The sequence below is a fragment of the Anolis sagrei genome, chromosome 4 (assembly GCF_037176765.1).
Source record: "Anolis sagrei isolate rAnoSag1 chromosome 4, rAnoSag1.mat, whole genome shotgun sequence".
Taxonomy (NCBI): Eukaryota; Metazoa; Chordata; class Lepidosauria; order Squamata; family Dactyloidae; genus Anolis; species Anolis sagrei.
In genome coordinates this window covers 131,123,432-131,146,882 of record NC_090024.1, presented here as the reverse complement: position 1 = coordinate 131,146,882, position 23,451 = coordinate 131,123,432, and the positions used below count along the sequence as shown (strand labels likewise).

General features: G+C 40.1%; 1 protein-coding gene across 1 annotated transcript; it reads right to left on the bottom strand.

The window, feature by feature from the left end:
- Positions 1 to 80: 80 nt before the first annotated feature.
- LOC132774324 (dimethylaniline monooxygenase [N-oxide-forming] 2-like) lies at positions 81 to 20,911 on the bottom strand. Its single transcript, XM_060774340.2, has 8 exons — positions 20,663 to 20,911; positions 15,295 to 15,483; positions 12,881 to 13,043; positions 10,603 to 10,745; positions 9,085 to 9,284; positions 6,840 to 7,189; positions 4,021 to 4,093; positions 81 to 759 (listed from the first exon to the last, which is right to left on the bottom strand). The coding sequence occupies exons 1-8, from the start codon at positions 20,792 to 20,794 to the stop codon at positions 390 to 392; spliced, it is 1,620 nt and encodes a 539-aa protein (XP_060630323.2). The 5' UTR covers positions 20,795 to 20,911; the 3' UTR covers positions 81 to 389.
- Positions 20,912 to 23,451: the final 2,540 nt, after the last annotated feature.

The window sequence follows — 23,451 nt, the reverse complement described above, 5'->3', positions numbered from 1 at the left end:
TGAAATAGAGGGACATGTTGTACTTTATAAGTTTGCTGTGCTCAATTTTTTCAAAAATACAAAACAATTTTAAGACTATATTTGATACATTTTATTCTCTTTTATTTAAGGATATAATTGCTGTTGTATATTTTGTGTTTTTTGAAGGGGTTAGTAATAATTGGGCAAAATTTAAATCATGGTATGTTTCCCAGTCTTGTTTCACAACTTACTTGAAAGAAAGTCACATTTTTGTTCAGTCTGAACGCTTGACTGCTATGCAGGATTGTATGCCTCTTGTTTAAAATATTTTTAATGTCTGATTTCCTTTTTGTTTTATTGTATTGGATATATACCTAATCAGTACAATGAAACCAAGAGATCCATGTAATATGAAAAGTGCACCTCTCTCATCCTAGGTAGTCATGAATGTGATGAGTTTTTAAAATGACCAAAGAAGCCCCAAGGAATGAAAAGCCAAGGAACATAAACCAGAAAAAAGTTGTGGAGTCTTTGGAACTATTGTTGACTGTCGTCTTCAAGGGCTTCAGAACTCGGTCCCACTCTGTCAGGATTGTGCTTCTGGCTTGTTCCCATTTCCCAGGTCCAGTCAGACGGAATTGATAAGAAGTGCAAGGTCCACAAAGAATTTTAAAGGCTAGTTGGGGGTCCAATAGGAAGAGCAACAGCAAGTTAGGCTTAACCCCTATACAAGCAGCAATTTCATCCATGTAGGCAACAAAGCTTGCCTTTGCACTGTCCTTTTCCATGGGAAATCCCCTGTAGTAGAAGAGAAATAGAAACACCATCAAGCTTTCAAGCAATCCCAATCATATTCTAGTCATAAAGCTCAGCACAGACCTCCACAGGATTATTCAGGTATTTGTTACTGAACATGTGAAGGAGCTGGGAAAAAGTAAAGTAATAGCCCACCCTCTGTTGATTTAGGACAGAGGTCCTCAAACTAAGGCCCGGGGGCCGGATGCGGCCCTCCAAGGTCATTTACCCGGCCCTTGCTCAGGGTCAACCTAAGTCTGAAACGACTTGAAAGTACACAACAATAACAACAATCCAATATCATCAGCCAAAAGTAGCCCCCCCTTCCCATTGAAATACTAATAATTTTATATTTGTTGAAATTGTCCTTCATTTTAATTATTGTATTGCTTTTAAGTGTTTTTTGCACTACAAATAAGGTATGTGCAGTGTGCATAGAAATTCATTCATAATTTTTTTCAAATTATAATCCGGCCTTCCAACAGTTTGAGGGACTGTGACTTGGCCCTTTGTTTAAAAAGTTTGTGGACCCCTGATTTAGGATATACCAGCAACAACAATTGAAAGAATCCCCTAAAGGACCTATATTTGTCAAGGGACTGTTGTCAGGGATATGTATGTACGAGGGTTGAATGAAAAGTAATGTCTCCATCTTCGTAACTCCTTAACAGATGGCAGTACTGGTATGCGGCACGTACTGGCTTGTTCAGTAGACTCTCTTCTACAGTGCAGTTTTGGTGGGAAGCCTTAGCATTGAACAGTTGCGTCGTTATAGTGCGAAGTATCGTACCCTGCACAGACGGTCAGTCAATTCAACTTAAGCAACATGCAGTCATTGAATTCTTGACAGCAGAAGGTGTCACCCCAAAGGAGATTCATCAGAGAATGCAAGCTGTTTATGGTGATTGTGTTGATGTGAGTACCGTGTGTGGTTGGGAGTGTAAATTTAAAGATGTTGAAGTGACACCTTCTGCTGTCAAGAATTCAATGACTGCACATTGCTTAAGTCGCATTGACCAGCCATCTGTGCAGGGTTCCATACTTCACACTTTAACAACACAACCATTCAATGCTAAGGCTTCCTGCCAAAATGGAACTGTAGAGGAGAGTCTACTGAACAAGCCAATACCTGCCACATACCAGTACTGCCATCTATTGAGGAGTTACGAAGGTGGAGGCATTACTTTTTATTCAACACTCATATGTATGTATGTCTTGCTGAGGCACTATCCAGGACAGCCAGAAAATACTATCCTCACTTCCCAATTCTTGTTTAATGTAAGACATTATGGAAATGTGTTATTGTTTCAAAGTGTGCTTCTCCAGTTTGACTTCAGCTCCCAGAAATCCCAGCCCTCTTACCAGCTGTTAGGAATTATGGGAGCTGAAGTCCAAAACATCTGGGGGAGCACAGTTCGAGAAACTGATCTATGCAATACTTAGTTGACTCCATGATGAGGGGCTTCAGGACAGCTTCAATGACATCTTAGGCTTTCTGAGAGCTTCTAAGATGAATGTACAAATTGCTTGAGTGAACATTAGACAGAGTAGTAGAAAGTCATCACTTTTAATCACGTACATAACCTCTTTAGTTATGTATGTGAGCAGCCACAAGTGGCACAATGGGTTAAACCAGGGGTCCTCAAACCTTTTAAACAGAAGGCCAGGTCACAGTCCCTCAAACTGTTGGAGGGACGGATTATAATTTGAAAAAAGCATGAATGAATTCCTGTGCACATACTTCATTTGTAGTGCAAAAAAACACTTTAAAACAATGCAATAATTAAAATGAAGAACAATTTTAACAAAATATAAACTTATTAGCATTTCAATGGGAAGTGTGGGCCTGCTTTTGGCTGATTAGATAGGATTGTTGTTGTTGCGTGCTTTCAAATTGTTTCAGACTTAGGTTGACCCTGAGCAAGGGCCAGATAAATGACCTTGGAGGACCGTATCAGGCCCTCGGGCCTTAGCTTGAGGACCCCTGGGTTAAACCCTTATGCCAGCAGGACTACTGACTGATAGGTCAGCGGTTTGAATCAGGGAAGAGTGGGTTGAGCACCCTCTGTCAGCTCCAACTCCCCATGCAGGGAGATGAGAGAAGTCTCCCACAAGGATGGTAAAACATCAAACACCTGGACGTTCCCTGGGCAACGTACTTGCAGATGCCAATTCTCTCACACCAGAAGCAACTTGCAGTTTCTCATGTCACTCCTGATACACACACACACACACACAACATCTTTAGTGGGACTTTATTCTGGGGTGCCAGAATGGTGAAATTTGGGGGCCTTGGAAACCAACAAACTTGAGTGCCACATTCCACTTCCTCAAAATTGGTAATCTATTCATCATATTATGTAAATAATTCAGATTATGCAAATTACTATAATTTACAAACACAGCACATTACTTGTTACATTGTCCATCTTCCCAATGTTTCGAACACCATATCGTTTTTTTCAGTATCGGTATCAACTGCCATACCATTTTTACAGTTAACAACTGATCTAGAACAATCAGCTCACAGTCCCCCAGCTGTGGGGCTTCCTACCTAAAGAAGTTAGGCTGGCTTCATCTTTTTTTAAAAGTTTCCAACAGGAAGCCAAAACAGTGCTGTTCTGCACAGATTATGGGCAAAACAATGATTCAAACAGGCCTTGAGTGGCATATATAGAATCTGGGTAAGTGCTGGTTATCCATGTGGTATGGCAACCCTACTCAAGAATCTCCATTAAGGACCTTATCACATTGGGCTATAATCCGTTTATATCAGTATACATCCCATATTTTTTTACTACTAGATGCATACTGTATTGAGATGGGGTGCAAACTTTCCTCATCACACCTGTTTCTTACGATTCTTATGATTTGAAAATACTGTGCTTTGACTTATCACACCATAGAAGGCTGGCTCCTTCCAATCCATTCAAAACACCCCCTACATCACTCTATTACAAGTATAGTTGCTGATGGGATACATACAGATTTTCCTATCACACACACAAAAAGCATTTCAGTAACGGAAAAATACGTAGTATTTAAAAAAACACACAATTATAATTCCGTCTGGAAATAATCCATTTGTAGATGGATTCCGACTCAATACTGAAGGGATGAGGCAAACATCATGTGATGGGACCCATTCAAAATCATTCTCAAACAGTCTCAGAAACAGAATATTTCCTAATGTGATAAGTTCCTAAGTTTGCCACAACAGACTCTATCCCCACTACCGCACCCAGTGTACAAAACATAACATACATTTTAAGAAGAGTTGTCTTCCGTTTAGCAACTTCACAAATCATTCTGTTTACTGATGGGAGTTTGCACGAACCTGTATATGAGAAAAACAAACTGTTCACACATAATTTAATTGAATGTAATCTTAGCCTGGCTGCCTTGATGTGTAAATGAGATTTGCATTGGAATAGTAACTACCTTTATTGGAATACCTTTGTTAATCTGTAATTCTAATTAGACATAATGATAACAACAGATCCACCTTGGATTTTACATGTCAAATCGGAAGCCAAAGCTTTAAAGCAAGTGGGACAGAGAGCACAGGCTACGTACTTTTGTAAACAATGTTTTTTATGTTTCTGATTGGGAGGGTACCTGCAAAAAGATGTTTCTTGCATATTACTGTACCAAGTTATCTATAAATCTATAACTGTAGTCTAAAAATTAATTTATCCACATGTTAATGTAAGTACTTTATCAATTCTTATCAAAAAACCTTCTGTGCCTTTCACTACTCTATTCAAAGAAGGAGACAATTAATACTATAGCTTAACTTTTATCCAGAAAGGAACCAACCCATTTCATGACTTGTGGTGAAAGGCCATTTTGAATGTCTGGGTATAAAAATGGTCCTTTGTCTGCTGGTCATACCCAAATCTATAGTTTTGGCACAAAACCTGCCCTTGAGATATACACAAATATATAACGTAATGAAAATATATGTGAGGGCCGTGTTGCTTATTTAGTGGTTAACATGATCCAATTCCATATGTGTATAAAGTGGTAAAGGAGGGGATGTTGGATTTCAACATCAGTTAGAACTAGGGATGGAGATGAACAGAAAAGGAATTTGGGTGTTTGACCTTTGTACATACGCTACCATTGTTGGTAAAAGCGGTTTCCCGTGGACATAGAGAGCTTAGAAAGAGTATTGTATTCTTTGCCTAATAAGTTCATAATATCAACAGATTCAATACATTTGAGAGTTTGAAATGTTAATAGTATTATTTAACAAAAGAATTTACACATCCAGAAAGCTGTCTTCATAGAAGCAGATAATGGTAATGCACAGAGGTTGGGGGGGGGGGGGATTTGAAAGTGGGTTGCGGTGAGTTTTCCGGGCTGTATGGCCATGTTCCAGAAGCATTATCTCCTGATGTTTTGCCCACATCTATAGCAGGCATCCTCACAGGTTAGGAGGTCTGTTGGAAACTAGGAAAGTGAGTTTATATCTGTGAGGAAAAAAAGCTCTTATCTGGGTTGTTGTAGGTTTTTTCGGGCTATATGGTCATGTTCTAGAAGCATTCTCTCCTGATGTTTCGCCTGCATCTATGGCAAGCATCCTCAGAGGTAATGAGATCTGTTGGAACTAGGGAAATTGTGGAATGACCAGTGTGGGACAAATAACTCTTGTCTGTTGGAGTTAGGTGTCTTGTCTGCTTGAAGGAAGTGTGAATGTTGCAAATGGCCACCTTGATTAGCATTTAATGCCCCTGATTAATTTTTGTCTGGAACTCTCCTGTTTTTTGAGTGTTGCTCTTTATTTACTGTCATGATTTTAGTTTTTTTAAAAATACTGGTAGCCAGATTTTGTTCATTTTCATGGTTTCCTCATTTCTGTTGAAATTGTCCACAGGTAGGTTCATCAGGTGCTCTGTTATGGCTGACTTCTTGGGTTGATTTAGTCTCCAGTGTCTTTCATGTTCCTTGATTTGTGTTTGGTAGTCCCTATGTAGACTTGTCCACAGCTGCATAGTATATGGTAGACTCCTGCACTTAAAAACGGGAATTCCAGACAAGAATCAATCAGGGCCAGCTAATATCTCCCAATAAAGGATCCCCCGGCCAACAATCAGCCAGGTATTGAAGCTACAAGGCCATTAAATGCTAATCAAGGTGGCTAATTGCAACATCCACACTTGCCTCAAGCAGACAAGAGTTCTTTATCCCACCCTGGACATTCCACAGATATATAAACCTCACTTCCCTAGTTTCCAAGAAATCTCATAACTTCTGAGGATGCCTGCCGTAGATGTGGGTGAAACGTCAGGAGAGAATGCTTCTGGAACATGGCCACACAGCCCAGAATACTCACAGCAATCCAGTGATTCCGACCATGAAAACTTTTGACAACACATTTGAAAAGTGCTTTAAAATTACACTACTGCTTTTGGAAGAATAAATAAAATGTGCCACTAGAGGGCAATGCTGGCAAGCCAACGGAAATCCAATTTTTCTATAGATCTAAAGTCTTTTCATTTTATTTTTAGACATTATGGAATTAATTATTGATGTATGTAACACATTCAGTTCTGTATTCTCAACCAGAAATATGGTGATCCAGAAAAAATGGGAAATACTTCCCCAACATTTTTTTTTTAAATGGATTGTTGGAATGCTTTCTTTTAAATTTTGATTAAAATACTTAAGATAAGGTGCTTACATTTTTGGTCCAAAATCTATGTAAGACAAATAGCTACAGTAACAGTAACACACCTAAAGGCAACAGATCCAATCTGATCTTGGAAACTAAACAGGGCCAGCACTAGTTAGTAGTGGGATAAGAGGACCACCAACTAATACCTGGTGCTGTAGGCCATATATTTCAAATGAAGGAACCGGGGGGGGGGGGGATCTCTGAATATTCCTTGCCTAAGAAAGCTCTATAATGAAACCAAAATCATGTTCTATCAATTTAACGAATGCCAAGTGATGTCACCCTTAAAAAAAAAAAAAAGGACTTAGCTCACATAATTGCAGAGAAGCATCAAAAATCTATTAACAGTTATTAAAACCTAACTAAAGTCTTAATATTTTTGTCTCCAGCTTAGGTTTCTTACCATTAAACACTCTTGTGACCCAGCGAGCCTGAAGTTCTGCCACAGGTGGAATCGATCCATTTATTGCTATAAAACCAATGATTGCCAGTGTGGGTTTTTCCAAGTGAGGAGGGAAGATGCGTTTATAAAGAGATACGCTGTTATCACACATGTTTTGGATTGGCTCCTCCAAGAAAGGAAAAGAGGCATTGTAACCTGTAGCAAAGATGATCACATCTATATTCTCTGTTGTTCCATCCTTGAAGATGACAGAAGTCTCAGTAAATTCCCTCACATTTGGCTTTACCACAATGGCACCAGAGAGGATGCAGGAGGGCAACTCATCATTCACTATCACGGGTGTCCATGAGCTATGAAGCAATAGAAGGTGAAAAGGAATGTCAATCCATGCTTAACTATCACTGTTCATATTTCTTAGTGTTCACTTTTTTTAAAATTAGAGAGATGTTCTTGTGCTGCTGCTGTTGTGTGCTTTCAAATCGTTTGAGCCTCAAACAAACAGCTCATTTTGTTTGTTTGTTTAAACTACTGAACGATTTGTGGCTGATTCTTCCTTCCTTCTTTCGGTTTCCGGAGTCAAGGCATTTTAAAAACTATAAAATAGAGGTGTCTGAAGCTCCACCTCTCCTCTCCTTTCTCCTTCCTCAGTGGCAAGACTGTTTGAAAAACCTGAAATTGAGGTCTTTAGAAGTCGGATCTTCCCTCCTTTCTCCAAATAACTCAATTCCAGATTTTGTAAACTGCCTTGCTGAGGAGGGAGGAGAAAATTTTATAGTTTTTGAACTGCTTTGCCTTCTCAGAAAAAAAAGGAAGGAAGGGAAAACCAGCTAAAAATCTCCATTATTGACTATTATGGGAAGAAAACAAAAATATAATTTTTCGCACCCAAAAAATGGGAGTGTGACTATTATGTGGTGGCGGCTATTATACAGTGAAATACAGTATGTTGCTTTGGATATGTACATGTATAGACAAATTGCCAGTTCACTGTTTTTCTCCACTGTTGTTCTGAGTGGATTATTTCGAAATAATTCAGTTATTTTATAGATATGGGGTTTGTATGTGTGTGTGTGTGTGTTACTGGAGACCTACTGATCACAGTGGGATGTCCTTCTGAGTAAACATTCACAGAATTGCTCTGCAAAATAAATATTCTCAATTTTAAAAAAAGATCAGTGTACATATGACAGTGGAGAAGTGCTTAACCAGTGTTTGTACATGACAATGAATTTGAGAAAAGCTGACAAATGTATATTCATCAAGACAAGAGCAGATATTTGCATTAATGTCCTGTTCATTTTCCATGGTATGCAGTTTGATAGTGCATGTGGTCAGGCGTACCAAAGTGAACCCACAAACTACACATCCACTGGTTCACATAGGAATCACCTTGAGGCCAAGTATCTAATCCAAAAAGGGATTAAGAGGGAGGAAAGAATGAGTGAACCCAAGGGTTGGGATGCAGGGCCCGTTTGGTGAGGCAATCTTACACGATGCAACACAGTTTTGAGTATTCTTCTTATCTATGGAACTAGCTCGGGCACATTGTCCAGATGCCCAACCACCGTCTTCCAAAGCAGTTGCTCTACTCCAAACTCAAGAATGGAAAACGGAATGTTAGTGGACAGGAAAAGACATTTAAAGGTGGGCTCAAAGCCAACCTCAAAAACTCTGGCATAGATACCGAGAACTGGGAAGCCCTGGCCCTTGAGTGCTCCAGCTGGAGGTCAGCTGTGACCAGCAGTGCTACAGAATTTGAAGAGGCATGAATAGAGGGCGAAAGAGAGAAACATGCCAAGAAGAAGGCGTGTCAAGCCAACCCCGACCGGGACCGCCTTCCACTTGGAAACCAATGCCCTCACTGCAGGAGACCATGCAGGTCAAGAATAGGGCTTCACAGTCACCTATGTACCCACCACAGGTACACCGATCTTGGAAGACAATCCTACTCAGACAATGAGGGATCGCCTAAGTAAGTAAGGAACTAGCTCACAGAAATAACCAGGAAAGAATCAAGTAATGGGCAAGTAACCAGCAAGTCTGGGGAAGTGGTTTTCATGAGTTGCTTGTCTCCTTTTAAAATGAAATAGTTTTGTTCTAGTGCCCTGAAAAATTATTCCTCCAGCCTAGATTTGTCTTGACCCAGAAGTTTATTTATGTCTTAACTATGGTCACCATGAAAATTTTAGATATTGTAAGCAAGGCTTTCTAGCACATGCAATTTCATCCATAATAACGGTAATACCTTTGAACAGGAACCAATCCATAGTTCTCATGGTTAAACCACCGATTGAATATCTTTGCCTTCATTCTACGCAATATCCATCCAGGAAGAAGCCGTTGAATGTATGCCATCAAGCGAGTTCCCAAAATCATGTCAGAAGGCCAGCCAGATCCAGCAACACGGCTGAGCACCCATGCTCCACTTCTGATGCTGAGAAAGACCTAAAGGGGAATCAAAGCTGAGAAGAGTATTCTTAGGGAGATATATACAATCCATAATAGATTTAATATGCCAAGGTTCTGTCATGAGGGGATGAGAGAATAGAATTAGTAGGATGCCTCAAAGGATTTATAATAAGCACATTATAAATGTGTGTGGTAGCTGTAGAAGTTGAGAGAAAGTCTTGACCAGAGTGCAGTTTAGGTAGGAAACTTTTTCCTTTTATGTAGACCACTGGTTCCCAACCTGTGGTCCATGGACTACCAGTGGTCTCCAAGAACTAAAACATGGTCCACGACCTCACTGTTTTTTGTGGGCGAGCAGATGGTGACTACTGCTCGCCCACAGCATATGTTGTGGATGGCATATGTTCTGTATCAGAAACTAGAGCTGATGTGGCCTATCCAATGGAATTTCTGAATTAGCACTCCAGATAACCAAGCCTGGTCAAAAAAGAAGTTGGGAACCACTGATATAGACTGATCAAAATGCCTCAAAGTCTAATGTATTTGAATGTGGGTGCTTCATTAAAACAGAAAAGGGCACATCAGATAATTTATAAATGTGAGTAATATGTTAATTTTACAGAGACAAGTTTAGCTAAGTTAAACTAAAATCAAAACAGTATAGAGCAGGGGTCCTCGAACTTTTTAAACAGAGGGGTGTTGGAGGGGTGGATTATAACTTGAAAAAACATGAATGAATTCCTATGCACACTGCAAAAAACCCACTTAAAAACAATACAATAATTAAAATGATGAACAATTTTAACAAAATATAAACTTATTAGTATTTCAGTGGGAAGTGTGAGCCTGCTTTTGGCTGATGAGATAGGATTGTTATTGGGTTGTTGTAGGTTTTTCGGGCTATATGGCCATGTTCTAGAGGCATTCTCTCCTGATGTTTTGCCTGGACTACCAGTACCAATAACAGGATTGTTGTTGTCTGCTTTCAAGTCATTTCAGACTTAGGTTGACCCTGAATGAGGGCCAGGTAAATGGCTATGGAGGGCCGTATCTGGCTCCTGGGCCTTAGTTTGAGGACCCCTGGTATAGGTATAGGTATATGTAAAACACAAACTTGTTTATGTTTCCCTCCTGAATGTCAACCACGTTAATCATGAATTTTGACTGTCCCTTGCAGCTATTTTTAAAACCTGACAATGTTAGAAATAATAGGAATGAACAATCTTACAGGTTTGTTCTAAGAAATGCAAGAGAATACATGTAGACTACTTTGAATCCTCAATAAACACAATGTAAAGGTACTGTTGCGAAGTGGAAGTCTTCCTTCAAATCTTTGTAGCAACAAATTATTCACCTTAGCAGCTGTGCGGCAGACCTCTGAAGCAATGTCCGCTCCAGTATTTCCAACACCAATTACAAGGACATTTTGCCTTTCAAACTCTCTTTGATCTCTGTATTCCCAGCTATGTATATAGCGACCCTTGAATTTCTCAATTCCTGTGGAAAGAAAAGGATTTATAAACACTTCTTTCATAAAACATTTCTCACTAGGCAATAGTACAATTATTGTAACAATGGGAGATACGAAGCACTCCCAACAGCCCAAGCCAGCATTGCAGTGATGATGAATCATAGAAATTGCAGTTCAGGAACACCTAAAGGGCTGAGTGGTTCCCACTTCTGCCTTTTTACATATAGCTAGTGCTGTATCTAGCTGAATTCTTATGTTGATATGTAAGAGCTAAGAGGATACTCCAAGGCCTTAATGCACTTGGATGGCCCATGTTCCTGGAATTAGTGTATTTTTACCACTAAAATACAAGATTTATTCCCAAAGCTCTAAGGAGGTGTGATCATTACTAATGTAAATTGAATATTTGCAGACAAAAATATCTCAACATAAATAGAGGTTTTGAAAAACCCAAATCATCATAGTTGATCAAGCAAGTCAAGATGTTTTGTGCCTTAAACATACAAAAATCATACCTCCTGTCATGCTAAATAGGAAATATGCTTATTACAATTACCGTATTTTCATCACATAATAGCTGCATTTTCCCACAATTTTTTGGAAAAGAAAAGTGTGTGATTTATACAAGGAAAAAATTCTGCCTTTATTCTCAAGTTTCAGTTGTTCTTGATTTAAATAAAATGTGTCACCTCCGAAAGGAGAGAAAGAGGACAGATGATCCAGCCTCAAACAAACAGCCCCATTTATGCTTGTTTGTTTGTTTTTTTAACTTTAAAGACATCTGAGGCTGATTTTCCCTCCCTTCATTCCTTCTTTCTTTGAAGGCAAGGCAGTTTAAGAATGATAAAAATGAAGTCTCTGAAGCTCCACTCTTCTTTCCTTCCTCTATGACAAAGCAGTTTAAAAGAACCTGAAATGCAACCAGGATCTTCCTTCCTCCCTCCTTTTTCCAAATAATTCCATTTAAAATGTTGTAAACTAGCTTGCCTTGGAAGGAGGAGGGAGGAGAAAAGAGAAGAGTGAAGCTTCAGAGACCCTCATTTTATAGTTTTTTACTGCTTTGTCTTTGGAGAAAGACAGAAGGAAGGGAAAACCAGTTCAAAATGAGAATGTGATGGTTATGCGAGGAAAAGAAAAATATAGTTTTTGGCACCCAAAACATGGGGTCCAACTGTTATACAGTGGTGACAATTATGCAATAAAATGCAGTATTTTGGGAAGTGCAGAGGAGAGTTTCTCAATCATATATATCTGTCTCTTATTCTGCAGTACTTAATTACATTTGCTATTGTATTGTTGAAGGCTTTCATGGCTGGAATCACTGGGTTGTAGGTTTTTCAGGCTATATGGCCATGTTCTAGAACAGGCTTCCTCAAACTATGGCCCGAGGGCTGGATACGGCCCTCCAGCGTTGTTTACCCGGCCTCACTCAGGTTCAACCTAAGTCTGAAATAACTTGAAAGCACACAACAACAACAATAATCCTATCTCATCACCCAAAGGCAGGCCCACACTTCCCATTGAAATACTAATAAGTTTGTATTTGTTAAAATTGTTCTTCATTTTAATTATTGTATGTCTTTAAGTGTTTTTTGCACTTCAAATAAGATATGTGCAGTGTGCATAGGAATTCATTCATGGGTTTTTTTCCAAATTATAATCCGGCCCTCCAACAGTTTGAGGGACTATGACCCGGCCCTCCGTTTAAAAAAATTGAGGACCCCTGTTCTAGAAGCATTCTCTCCTGATGTTTCGCCTGCATCTATGGCATCTTCAGACCTCACAACCTCTGAGGATGCTTGCCATAGATGCAGGCAAAACATTAGGAGAGAATGCTACAAGAACATGGCCATATAGCCCGAAAAACCTACAACAACACATTTGCTATTTATTACCTGTGTCAGAATTTCAGATTTCACATTGTATCTAGGTAGACCAATCTATAAGTAATCAAAAACAACAAAATGCTTAACTTTCTATTGCTAATTTAAGGTCCAGGCCAGATGTTAGTTATACAGATATCGCTAGAATGTATTGTTTCAAAAATGTATGGGGGATTTCAGTAAAGAGTATGGTAGGAACATCAATCAAGATAAACACTACAAAGTGACTTCCACTGACTTTTGACTACCTATGTACGTGACTTACCAGGGAAACTTACCAGGAAAGGCGTCTAGTGGTAGCTTGGGCTCTGAATAACTGCCACTGCAAACCATAACAGCGTCAAAAACGGCCGATGCCTGCTGCCGATTAGTCTCAGTATAAACTACCCACTGTCCTGTGGATGCGAAATCTGGATGTTTTCTGATGCTGTATACTGTAGTCTTGTAAAAAATCCCCAGAAAATAATAAAGCATTCTTAGGTCATTTAACTGTTATATATCCTGATGGCATCCTTTGAAAACCTGCTATATTTTGGCTGCTTTAGTATCACCCCCCACCCCACCCCCAGGCTCCTCTTAAACCAAAATTTCTTGTTGATGCTCTTTCTGCCTTATCTAACCTGGGGGCTTTGCACACTACACAAATATAGTGCTGTGATTCCATTTTAACCGTCATAGCACAACTTCCTATGGAATCTCAGTATTTTATAGTGTAGGGATGAGTATTTAGAATTTGCAGCAGAAGAACACTAGTGCCTCTAATATCTCAAGATTCCATACAATTATCACATGACAATTAAAGTGGAAAGAGTGTGCTGTAATTGTGTAAATTAAAAGGGCTCAGATTTTGATGGATTATTTACAAAATATGTGCATATTGACTGTCAGCAAGTGGATGAAAGCAGCAAGGATTTATGATGGGAGTGGTACAAGAACTGCTATCGCCATAATCTCAGTTTGATTTCAGCCCTTTTTTGGTAGTTGGTTGTGTCTGCTGCCATCCCATAAACCTACTCATGACATAGGTCCCATTTACTGCTTCGGTTCTCAAAGATAATATCCATGTTATTTAATATGGTAGGGAAGGGTATCCCCATTCAAATATTTGTTTCAGATTATGTTCTTTGCTCCACACAAACCACTCAGGGCCCTTCCAGACAGACCCGATATCCCAGGATCTGATCCCAGGTTTTCTGCTTTAAACTGGGTTATATGAGTCTGCGCTGCCAGATAATGTGGATAAGATTAAGATTCCAAGCTTTTCCTTTAATTGATGATTAATGCATGTTAGGGGTTAGACTAGATGGCACATGTGGCCTCTTCCAACTTCTATTACTCTATGATTCTAGGAGGTGGCTAAAAAAACAGGGAACTGTGTGTAAACTTTCAAATTAGTTGAGATTTAAAAGAGACATGCACAAGAAATGGAAGAATGGAGGAATTATCACAAAGGAATACAAACAATTAGCAAGTACAAAGAAAAATGGAAGGTTCTGAATGAGCTCAGGCTCACTAGACAGTTTAAATATAAAGCATTCTGAAAAAGAACAGGAAATAGTGGAGCTACTCTGCAGACTGAGGGTCCCCAAACTAAGGCCCGTGGGCTGGATACGGCCCTCCAAGGTCATTTACCTGGACCTTGCTCAGGGTCAACCTAAATCTGAAATGACTTGAAAGCACACAACAACAACAACAACAACAATCCTATCTCATCAGCCAAAAGCAGGCCCACACTTCCCATTGAAATTGTTCATTCGTTCAGTTGTCTCCGACTCTTCGTGACCTCATGGACCAGCCCACGCCAGAGCTCCCTGTCGGCCGTCACCACCCCCAGCTCCTTCAAGGTCAGTCCAGTCACTTCAAGGATGCCATCCATCCATCTTGCCCTTGGTCGGCCCCTCTTCCTTTTTCCTTCCACTTTCCCCAGCATAATTGTCTTCTCTAGGCTTTTCCCATTGAAATACTAATAAGTTTATATTTGTTAAAATTGTTCTTCATTTTAATTATTGTATTGTTTTTAAGTGTTTTTTGCACTACAAATAAGATATGTGCATAGGAATTCATTCATGTTTTTTTCATATAATCTGGTCCTCCAACAGTTTGAGGGACTGTGACCTGGCCCTCTGTTTAAAATGTTTGAGGACCCCTGCTGTAGACAATAAAAGGCTAACAGGACAGACAGAAGACCGACCTCATGACATCAGGAGAGAATGTTTCTGGAACATGGCCATACAGCCCGAAAAACTTTCAAAAACCCAGAAGACAGAATTGTTTAATATTTTTGTTGCCTTAGTCTCCCAGAAGGAAAACAGTATTCTAACTGTTGAAAATAGAATAAGTCAGGAATAAGAAGAATACAATCCAGAATAGATAAAATAGCATGTTTAATGTGTTGTCAAAGGCTTTCATGGCCAGAATCACTAGGTTGCTGTGAGTTTTTCGGGCTGTCTAGCCATGTTCCAGTAGCATTCTCTCCTGACATTTCTCTTGTATCTGTGGCAAGCATCCTCAGAGATTGTTCAGAGGTCTATTGGATCTCTGAACAAACCTCTGTGGATGCTTGCCACAGATGCAGGCAAAACATCAGGAGAGAGTGTTAGTAGAACATGGCCATACAGCCCAAAAAACCCACAGCAACCCAATAGCATGTTTCTTGGAAAATATCTAACAATGTAACATTTGTTCTCCTCACCTTAAATTGTATATGGTCCAGAAGTTGGAAATGTTCTGCATATGCCTTGAGATACTTCAGGAGGACAGAATTGTGTAGATAGTTTGGGTAATCCTCAGGGAATGGGAAATCACTGAAGCAAGTCATTTCCTTGGAGGTATTGGTTATCACCGATCTGTACACAGTGTTTCTTCCCCTTTCAGGAATTTCCTGTGCATACAGAGAATTACAATGAACAATAAAAAAGATGATAAAAGACCTTCTAAAACCTGTAAAAACCTCTAAAAACCTGTTTGTTTCTTGTTCATAAAATGCATGAGAGGCACAGGTTGAGTCTCCCTAATCAAGAAATCTAAAATCTCCAAAACAGAAACTTTTCCCCAAAGGTGGAAGGGGATCAGTCACAGGTCCACTGATTTTTTCTTCAAGGAAAAACTATCTACTTTTATGTCCTAAATGGTTCCAGCTCAGCTTATCTATCCAAACGTACCTCTCCTTAGGAATTTAAGGAATTTAAGATCGTCTGGGGAGGCCCTGCTCTCGATTACGCCTTCCTCGCAGGCGCACTTGGCGGGGACGAGAGACAGGGTCTTCTTAGTGGTGGCCCCTCGGCCGTGGAACTCCCTTCCCAGGGATATTAGATCGGCCCCCTCCCTCCTGACCTTTTGGAAAAGAGTAGAAACTTGGCTCTTGAGCAAGCTTTTGGTAACACGGTGTAACTGGATAAATACAGTATGATGAAATAGCGAACACAGAACGGCTTAGACAATGCAAATGGATAAGGAATCAAACTGGTTGACATTAATTATTATAGTTTTAAATGGTTTTTATATGGATTTTTATTGTGTGATATTAAATGTTTTTAATTTATATGTCTATATGTATGTTTATGGCATCTAATTCTTGACAATCTGTACGCCGCCCTGAGTCGCCTTCGGGCTGAGAAGAGCGGGATAAAAATGCTGTAAATAAATAAATAATAAATTTGTAGTCTGGGAAATTTTAATTTAGGATTTTAAAACGTTTTATACAGAGAACATTGGTAGTGTACAAGCTATGCACACATATTTATTTATTTATTTATTTATTTTAGCTTCTTTATACCCTGCCTTTCTCTAACCTGAAGGGGAATCAAAGCGGCTTACATATGTGCCTTGAATAATTATATGCTGAACTAATGCTTAGAAATTGTATTGTTTTCAAATACACTTGAACATCACACCATCCTCCGAAGCACTCAGAGGATTAAAATTCTGGCAGGGACTATTTTCTCTGTGGGCCTTTCCACACAGCCATATAACCCAGAATATCAAGGCAGAAAATCCCCCAAGATCAGCTTCGAACTGGGTTATCTGAGTCCACATTACCATATAACCCAAATATTGTGGGATTTTCTGCCTTGATATTCTGAGTTATATGGCTATGTGGAAGGGCCTTTAATGATTCACAACAATAAGATAGTGTCACAAGATACAATATGTCTGACACAGTCAATGAATGTTTCTAAGTATCATGTAGCTGTCTCTCACTATATGTATCTAATTCTGTGTGGGAAAATCTAGCAGTTTATCAACAAATTATCTATATATATAAATTTGTTAGGGGCATCCAACGAGGAAACAAAACTCAAAAACCCCCCAACGAAACTTAACCAAAATTCCCATGCCCATAACACAACCCACAAGGTACAAACATATCTACTCAAAATGAAAAACAACACAACAACACACTCACAAAACGGCAAAACAACAAAACTCAAAAATCCCCCAACAAAACTTAACCAAAATCCCTGTGCCCATAACACAACCCACAAGGTACAAACATATCTACTCAAAATGAAAAACAACACAACAACACACTCACAAAACGGCAAAACAACAAAACTCAAAAATCCCCCAACGAAACTTAACTAAAATCCCCGTGCCCATAACACAACCCACAAGGTACAAACATATCTACTCAACATGAAAAACAACACAACAACACACTCACAAAACGGCAAAACAACAAAACTCAAAAATCCCCCAACGAAACTTAACTAAAATCCCCGTGCCCATAACACAACCCACAAGGTACAAACATATCTACTCAAAATGAAAAACAACACAACACACTCACAAAACGGCAAAACAACTGAGCATGAGCGTTGGCGCCCAGCCGCAAGTTCCATCGCGCGCGCACATGGCCTTCCGGCCAACGTTCCCTCTGCGGAAACCATGCCCACTTCAAGCCCCGCCGCGCCGCTTCCCGCACACACACACACCCTGCCGCACACACACACACAACCCCACGCTCCATCACTCCCCCCGCCGCCGCACACACACACGCAACCCCACGCTCCATCACTCCCCTGCCCCAATCTTACCTCCTTTTACTTCAGGCCACCTCCAAACCCCACCCCGCCCCTTCCCGCCCTGTCAAAATCTAGGAAAGACAGGAAGGAAGGAAAGAAGGAAGAAAGAGAAAGGGAGGTAAAGAAAAAGGGGGAAGGAAGGAAAGTTAGAGGAAGAAGAAAAGGAAAGAAAAGGAAAGATGGAAGGAAAGAAAAGAGAGACAGCAGAAGAGAAAGAAAAAGGGGGAAGGAAGGAAAGAGATAGAGAAAGAAGAGGAGAAGGAAAGATGGGAAGGAAGGAAGGAAGGAAGGAGGGAGGGAGGGAGGGAGGGAAAGAAGGAGAGAAAGAGGGAAGATTGGCCACAGCAACACATGGCGGGTAAAGGTTGTTATTTCTATTATTATTATTATGCTATTCTTCCTCTGAGACCCTTTTAGGGGGAATGGGAGAGGTGTCAGGTCCCAGAGGCAATGCATTGCATTATTGTTATTGTTATGATGGTGGTGAAATAAAAGGAAATAAAAAGTGAAAGAAGGAAGCAAACAGGGAGGGAAGAAAGGCAAAGGAAGAAAGGGGGAGGGAATGAAGGAAAGAGAGAAGGATGAAACCAAGTAGTGAAAGAAGGAAAGAAAGAAAGAGGCAGAGAAGGAAGAAAGTAGAGAAAGGGGGAGGAAAAGGGGGAAGGAATAGGTAGGGACCTCTCTTTCATAATAGTCCAGATATCTACCTCAACTTTGATAAGTTTTACTATAGGCCACAGCAACGCGTGGCAGGGCACAGCTAGTAGTTTATATGGAGACTTCTAACACTGAGGAGGAGAGGAGAGCCACCCTGGTACAGCAGGCCTCTGAGATGAGTGTCACTTATTCTGATTTAGTGTTGCTACATCTGCAAAATTTTATTATACAATTAAAGATTTACATAATATTATGTAGTACAAAATAAAGATAATATAATTTTTCAGAATTAAGATTTCTTAAGATGATTTTTTGCAATAACAGTCCCGGGGCCCTTCTACACTGTTGGAAATTACAACCTTCTTCAAGCCTCCTCTAGTAATTTGTTTATCTATAATCCTGTTGCTTACTTATTGTGTGTATGTTCTGATATGCAGCTTTCTTTCCTTGCTCTATGTTTCCTGAGAAGTTGTGGGCGGTCTGCAGACCACACAATCTGAGACTGCCCAGACATCAGGCTCCATTTTAGACTTCAGACTGCATTCGACCTTCGACTGCTCAGACCAGGCTCATAGCCCGGGGGGGGGGGGGGAGGGGCTTGAGGGGCTTCCCCCCCCCTGAAATTCTCAGGGTGGTCCACAAGAAGGCCTTACTGGTACATTATTTAAACTGTTATGTTTATTCATATCATGATCTGATCACCATGCTCAATATATCCCATATGCATCGCGGTATTGGGATAATGATACAAAAGGTTTGCTAGGGTAGATCCTGAGCTCCCCCCCCCCGAATCAAACTCACCCCCCCCCCCCAATCAAAATCCTGGCTATGGGCCTGGCTCAGACAACAGACAAACACTAAATTATAAGAAAGATGCCCTATGCCATCTGCACATAGAGATTATTTCAAACATATCTGTAACTGGACTGATAAGGTGTGTACCTGTGTATGCCGAACACATGAAGTTGTGAGTAAACCAATTATGTTATTTTTACCAAAGTCTACTTCATTTTGTCTCTTGAGTGCATAATATAAACCAAGTTGTTCAAAGGTGGAGTAGATATGTTTCTGAGTGACTGAAAAATACTTCTGAAGCACTGCTATTTTGTGCATTGGCATATTCTGTTTCCTAACAGATTAGAGTCAACAGGTTATCAGTCTAACAACTTGCCAAATTGTCATGCATAATTACATCTGGTTATGTACCACTTAAGAAGATTCTACTCAAACAGGTTTTTGGCTCTTCTCTGCTTTTTCAAAAGATTATGATCTCCAAATGGTTATGAATACCATTTTCTAAAATACACTGCCCTTTATCCCAGGATCCGATTCCAGATTATCTGCTTTGAACTGGAATGTATGAGTCCGCACTGTCTTAAACGTAATAAGTAAAAGGGTAAATAATAATAATAATAATAATAATAATAATAATAATAATAATCTTTATTTGTTACCCCGCCACCATCTTCCCAATGGGGACTCGGAGCAGCTTACATGAGGCCAAGCCCAAATGACAATTACAATAAAAAAAAACCAAAAACACAAACCGAAAACGCAAACAATAAACAATAACATCATAGTTAAACAAAATACATAAATACATAACAATATGAAAAATAAAGAATATGCATAGGCACAATAATAATGGGCAGGCAACATGTAGTAATCAAGAGGACAAACTGATTAAAACTAATTAAAGGTTTTCCCTTGACATGAAGTCCACTCGTGTCCAACTCTGGGGTGTGGTGCTCATCTCCATTTCTAAGCCGAAGAGTCGGCGTTGTCCGTAGACACCTCCAAGGTCATGTGGCCATCATGACTGCATGGAGCGCCGTTACCTTCCCACTGGAGTGGTACCTATTGATCTACTCACATTTGCATGTTTTCAAACTGCTAGGTTGTCAGAAGCCAGGGCTGTCAGCGGAAGCTCACACCGCTCCCCGGAATCGAACCTGCGACCTTTTGATCAACAAGCTCAGCAACTCAGCGCATAATAAGATACATCTTTATCTTCTCAAAGATAGCACTTGATATATATACAACTTTCCTGGTTTCCAGTTCCCTATTTATATCCTGAGATATATCCTGGGAGTGATGTTTCCTGCTTAAACTATTTAATAAGTATGATACATGGTCCCATGGGTACAAAGCTCTAATTTAGTTTCATTCTCCTTTCTGATTTTTCTTGCAGTTATATCCAAGCAGGAAGCTTTTCTTCCTTGATTTTTTTGTTCAGTATAACTTTCCTTCCAAGTTATACTGACCTTTTTAAAGTTACCATTACACTAGGTAGGAATTAACTTTGCATTTGATGAAATGTTTTCAGAATTATTTCAATACTTGAACTTTAAAGGTTTAAATTGAGTTCATGCCACTTACTGTGAATTGCCAGAGACCTCCAATTCCATTACTCTTCTCAAAACAAGTAGGCTCCAGTCCTTCATTCAGGCAGCATTTGATGGAGGCCAGTCCACTCACACCTGCCCCAATAATTGCTACTTTTAGGACCATGGTCTCTGGTGTCAAGAAAAAGGCCTTTTCTATACAACTGTCCCTAAAAGAAGGAGCTAAAATTAGCTCTTGAACAACAACAAGCCGATCTTTCTATGCAATTGCAGTACAAAGTTCATTGCAGTACACCAGGGCTTGCACTGTTTGGGACAGCTTCCTGCTAATTTGCTCATAAACTGTTATTGCTCAATCCAGAGAAAGTTCAGAGACACATATTTAACAATAAAACTGGCAAATCTAGCAAACAATAAATCTGGCAGTGTTATTCACTTTGGGATGTAGTCGGGGACTTTTTTGTATTCCTAACCCAATCCTTTCCCATATATTTAGGATTGATATATTTCCTGTTTTCTAGATTTTGGCATGCTACCCAGTTTGGATCATCAGGCCACCTAGGCATGAAATTTTCAATAAATTCTCTAGCCCTTCTGGAAGCTGATCCATGAGGCCAAATTTTGTTTTGTGAAAGAAGCAAAGTACAGAAACCTACATGTTTGATTTATTTGTTTTGACTTGCCTTGGGAGATAGAGCAACATAGATGACCTAAAAAGATAATCTGGAAAAACATAGATGTAGTGCTTTTACTTATTCCAGCTGGCATGACAAGTGTACATTTGAGAGGCAGTTACACAAACACACTTATAATCTGTTTGCTTATTCCATAGCCGGGAAATGTAAGAGTAGCAATAAATGCTGTCAACAAGTCGGGAAGGCATACGGTGAGATCTGCCAACCTTCTTTGTCCATGAACATAGCACAATACAAGAACTGTGTATGTGTGTGTGCATGCATACATATGTGCATACATATGCATGTGCAGCAGCAGCATGGGGCCATAGCTAATGAGAGAATGATTGATCGTGCAACCTTGGAGAAATGCTTGCTGTAACTCTTAGATCTCAGGAATGTAATTTGGATTCCTAGACAGGACAAATATGTCAAGTGGTTGGCATTTTACCATAGATCTCAGGGTGTTTTAAAACACACAAAAAAGCATTTATGTTATCTCAAATTGCTTTCTCTTAACTCTCAGTGCCTATCTATATGAACAGCAAAACCTGAACAAGGTCAGAAGTCACTCCTGGTGATGACATCCAGAAACTTCCAGATGTAGCGCTTAACTCAATTTTATGGCACATTAGCAATTCAAGGATTGCTCCAGGGTTGCTAGAAAAAAGTCAGAAATAATAAAAGGCATTTCTCTCCACAGTTGGCCCTTTCTATCCACTGAGGTTTACTATTCTGGCATATAAGACGACTTGGCGTATAAGATTTTTTTCAATTTTTCCAGGTAAAATATAGAGTTTGGAATAAGACTAACCCTCTTCCAACACACACCAAATAATTTTTTAAAAGCATCAGATTTGATTTCAATATGGTAATTTTCCTATTACTGTACCTCCTTCTCTGCCTCTCAGATCTTGCGCATACGCACCTGCACCGCTTCACTGCAGTCTTCCGGAGCGAGATCTGAGAGGCAGAGGAGGAGGTACGGTAATAGGATACAAGGGCGAGCCAGTAAGAGGTGTGTTTTTCTGCACCCAGAGCCACTCTATCTCTTCTTTCCATACCCCGGGCACTCCAGACGCCTGCAGCTTGCTCCGTCCTTCACTTACACCTTCCCGGTGAGGCGCCCCTTCACCTCACCATTGGGACCGCATTAAGTCCACGAATCCTGATGAATGGATTTTCTTCTACCGTACTTGTACAGTGTCACCCTTAATGCTTTCATACAATTGCTGCATATGGCACGGACATGGCTACTGCCATTTTTGAGCTCCCCCCATCATATGCAGCAGCCACAGATTCTCCAATCGACATTGGAAGTTTCAGCACCCTCTCTATAAGACGATTCCCGGCATATAAGACTACTCCCATGTATAAGATGACCCCTGACTTTTGAGAAGATTTTCTTGGGTTAAAAAGTAGTCTTATACGCCAGAATATACAGTAGTTCTAAGTTCCCTGTATGAATACCAAAATCCATGGAAGTTTTAGTCCTATTATACATAATGTTTTGGTCATGTCAAGAGCAGCTTGAGAAACTGCAAGTTGCTTCTGGTGTGAGAGAATTGGCTGTCCGCAAGGATGTTGCCCAGGGGACACCAGGATACTTTGATGTTTTATCATCCTTGTGGGAAGCTTCTCTCATGTCCCTGCATGAGGTGCTGGAGCTGATAGAAGGAGCTCATCCGCTCTCTCTCTGAATTCAAACCTGTGACCTGTCGTTCTTCAGTCCTGCTGGCACATGGGTTTAACCCACTGCACCACCGGGGGCTCCACATTATATACATTGCTATAGTAAAATGGTGTCCCTTATATAAAATGGCAAAATCAAGATTTTCGGTACTGTTCCATTATCTGGGTGGAGGCCACTAGAAGGCGCTAGAGAGAGAAGGATTGTCCATTTTACAGGGAGGGAGTTGAAGGAGGAAAACCGTTCTCCCTGTTTTTGCTACTTTTTCTCCTCATATCATAAACTAGAGTTGTTTCCACAACGGAGACATGAGTGAGGAGAATGACAGGAAAACAGGGGAAATAATTTTACTCCTTCAACCCACCCTCCACCCCTGTTAAATAGACTATCCTCCTCTCACTAGCACCCCCTAGTGGCCTCTGCCCAGATAATGGAATAGTACCATATTTTCTTTTTGAA

What these genes read in the sequence shown, in the direction of transcription:
- LOC132774324 (XM_060774340.2), bottom strand. Translation starts at nt 20,794, where the DNA reads ATGGTCCTAAAAGTAGCAATTATTGGGGCAGGTGTGAGTGGACTGGCC. An exon ending in ACCACTAGACGCCTTTCCTG is followed by an intron (nt 10,746 to 12,880) that starts GTAAGTTTCCCT and finishes TTCTTTCCACAG; the next exon opens with GAATTGAGAAATTCAAGGGT. An exon ending in AAGACAACTCTTCTTAAAAT is followed by an intron (nt 760 to 4,020) that starts GTATGTTATGTT and finishes CTTCTACTACAG; the next exon opens with GGGATTTCCCATGGAAAAGG.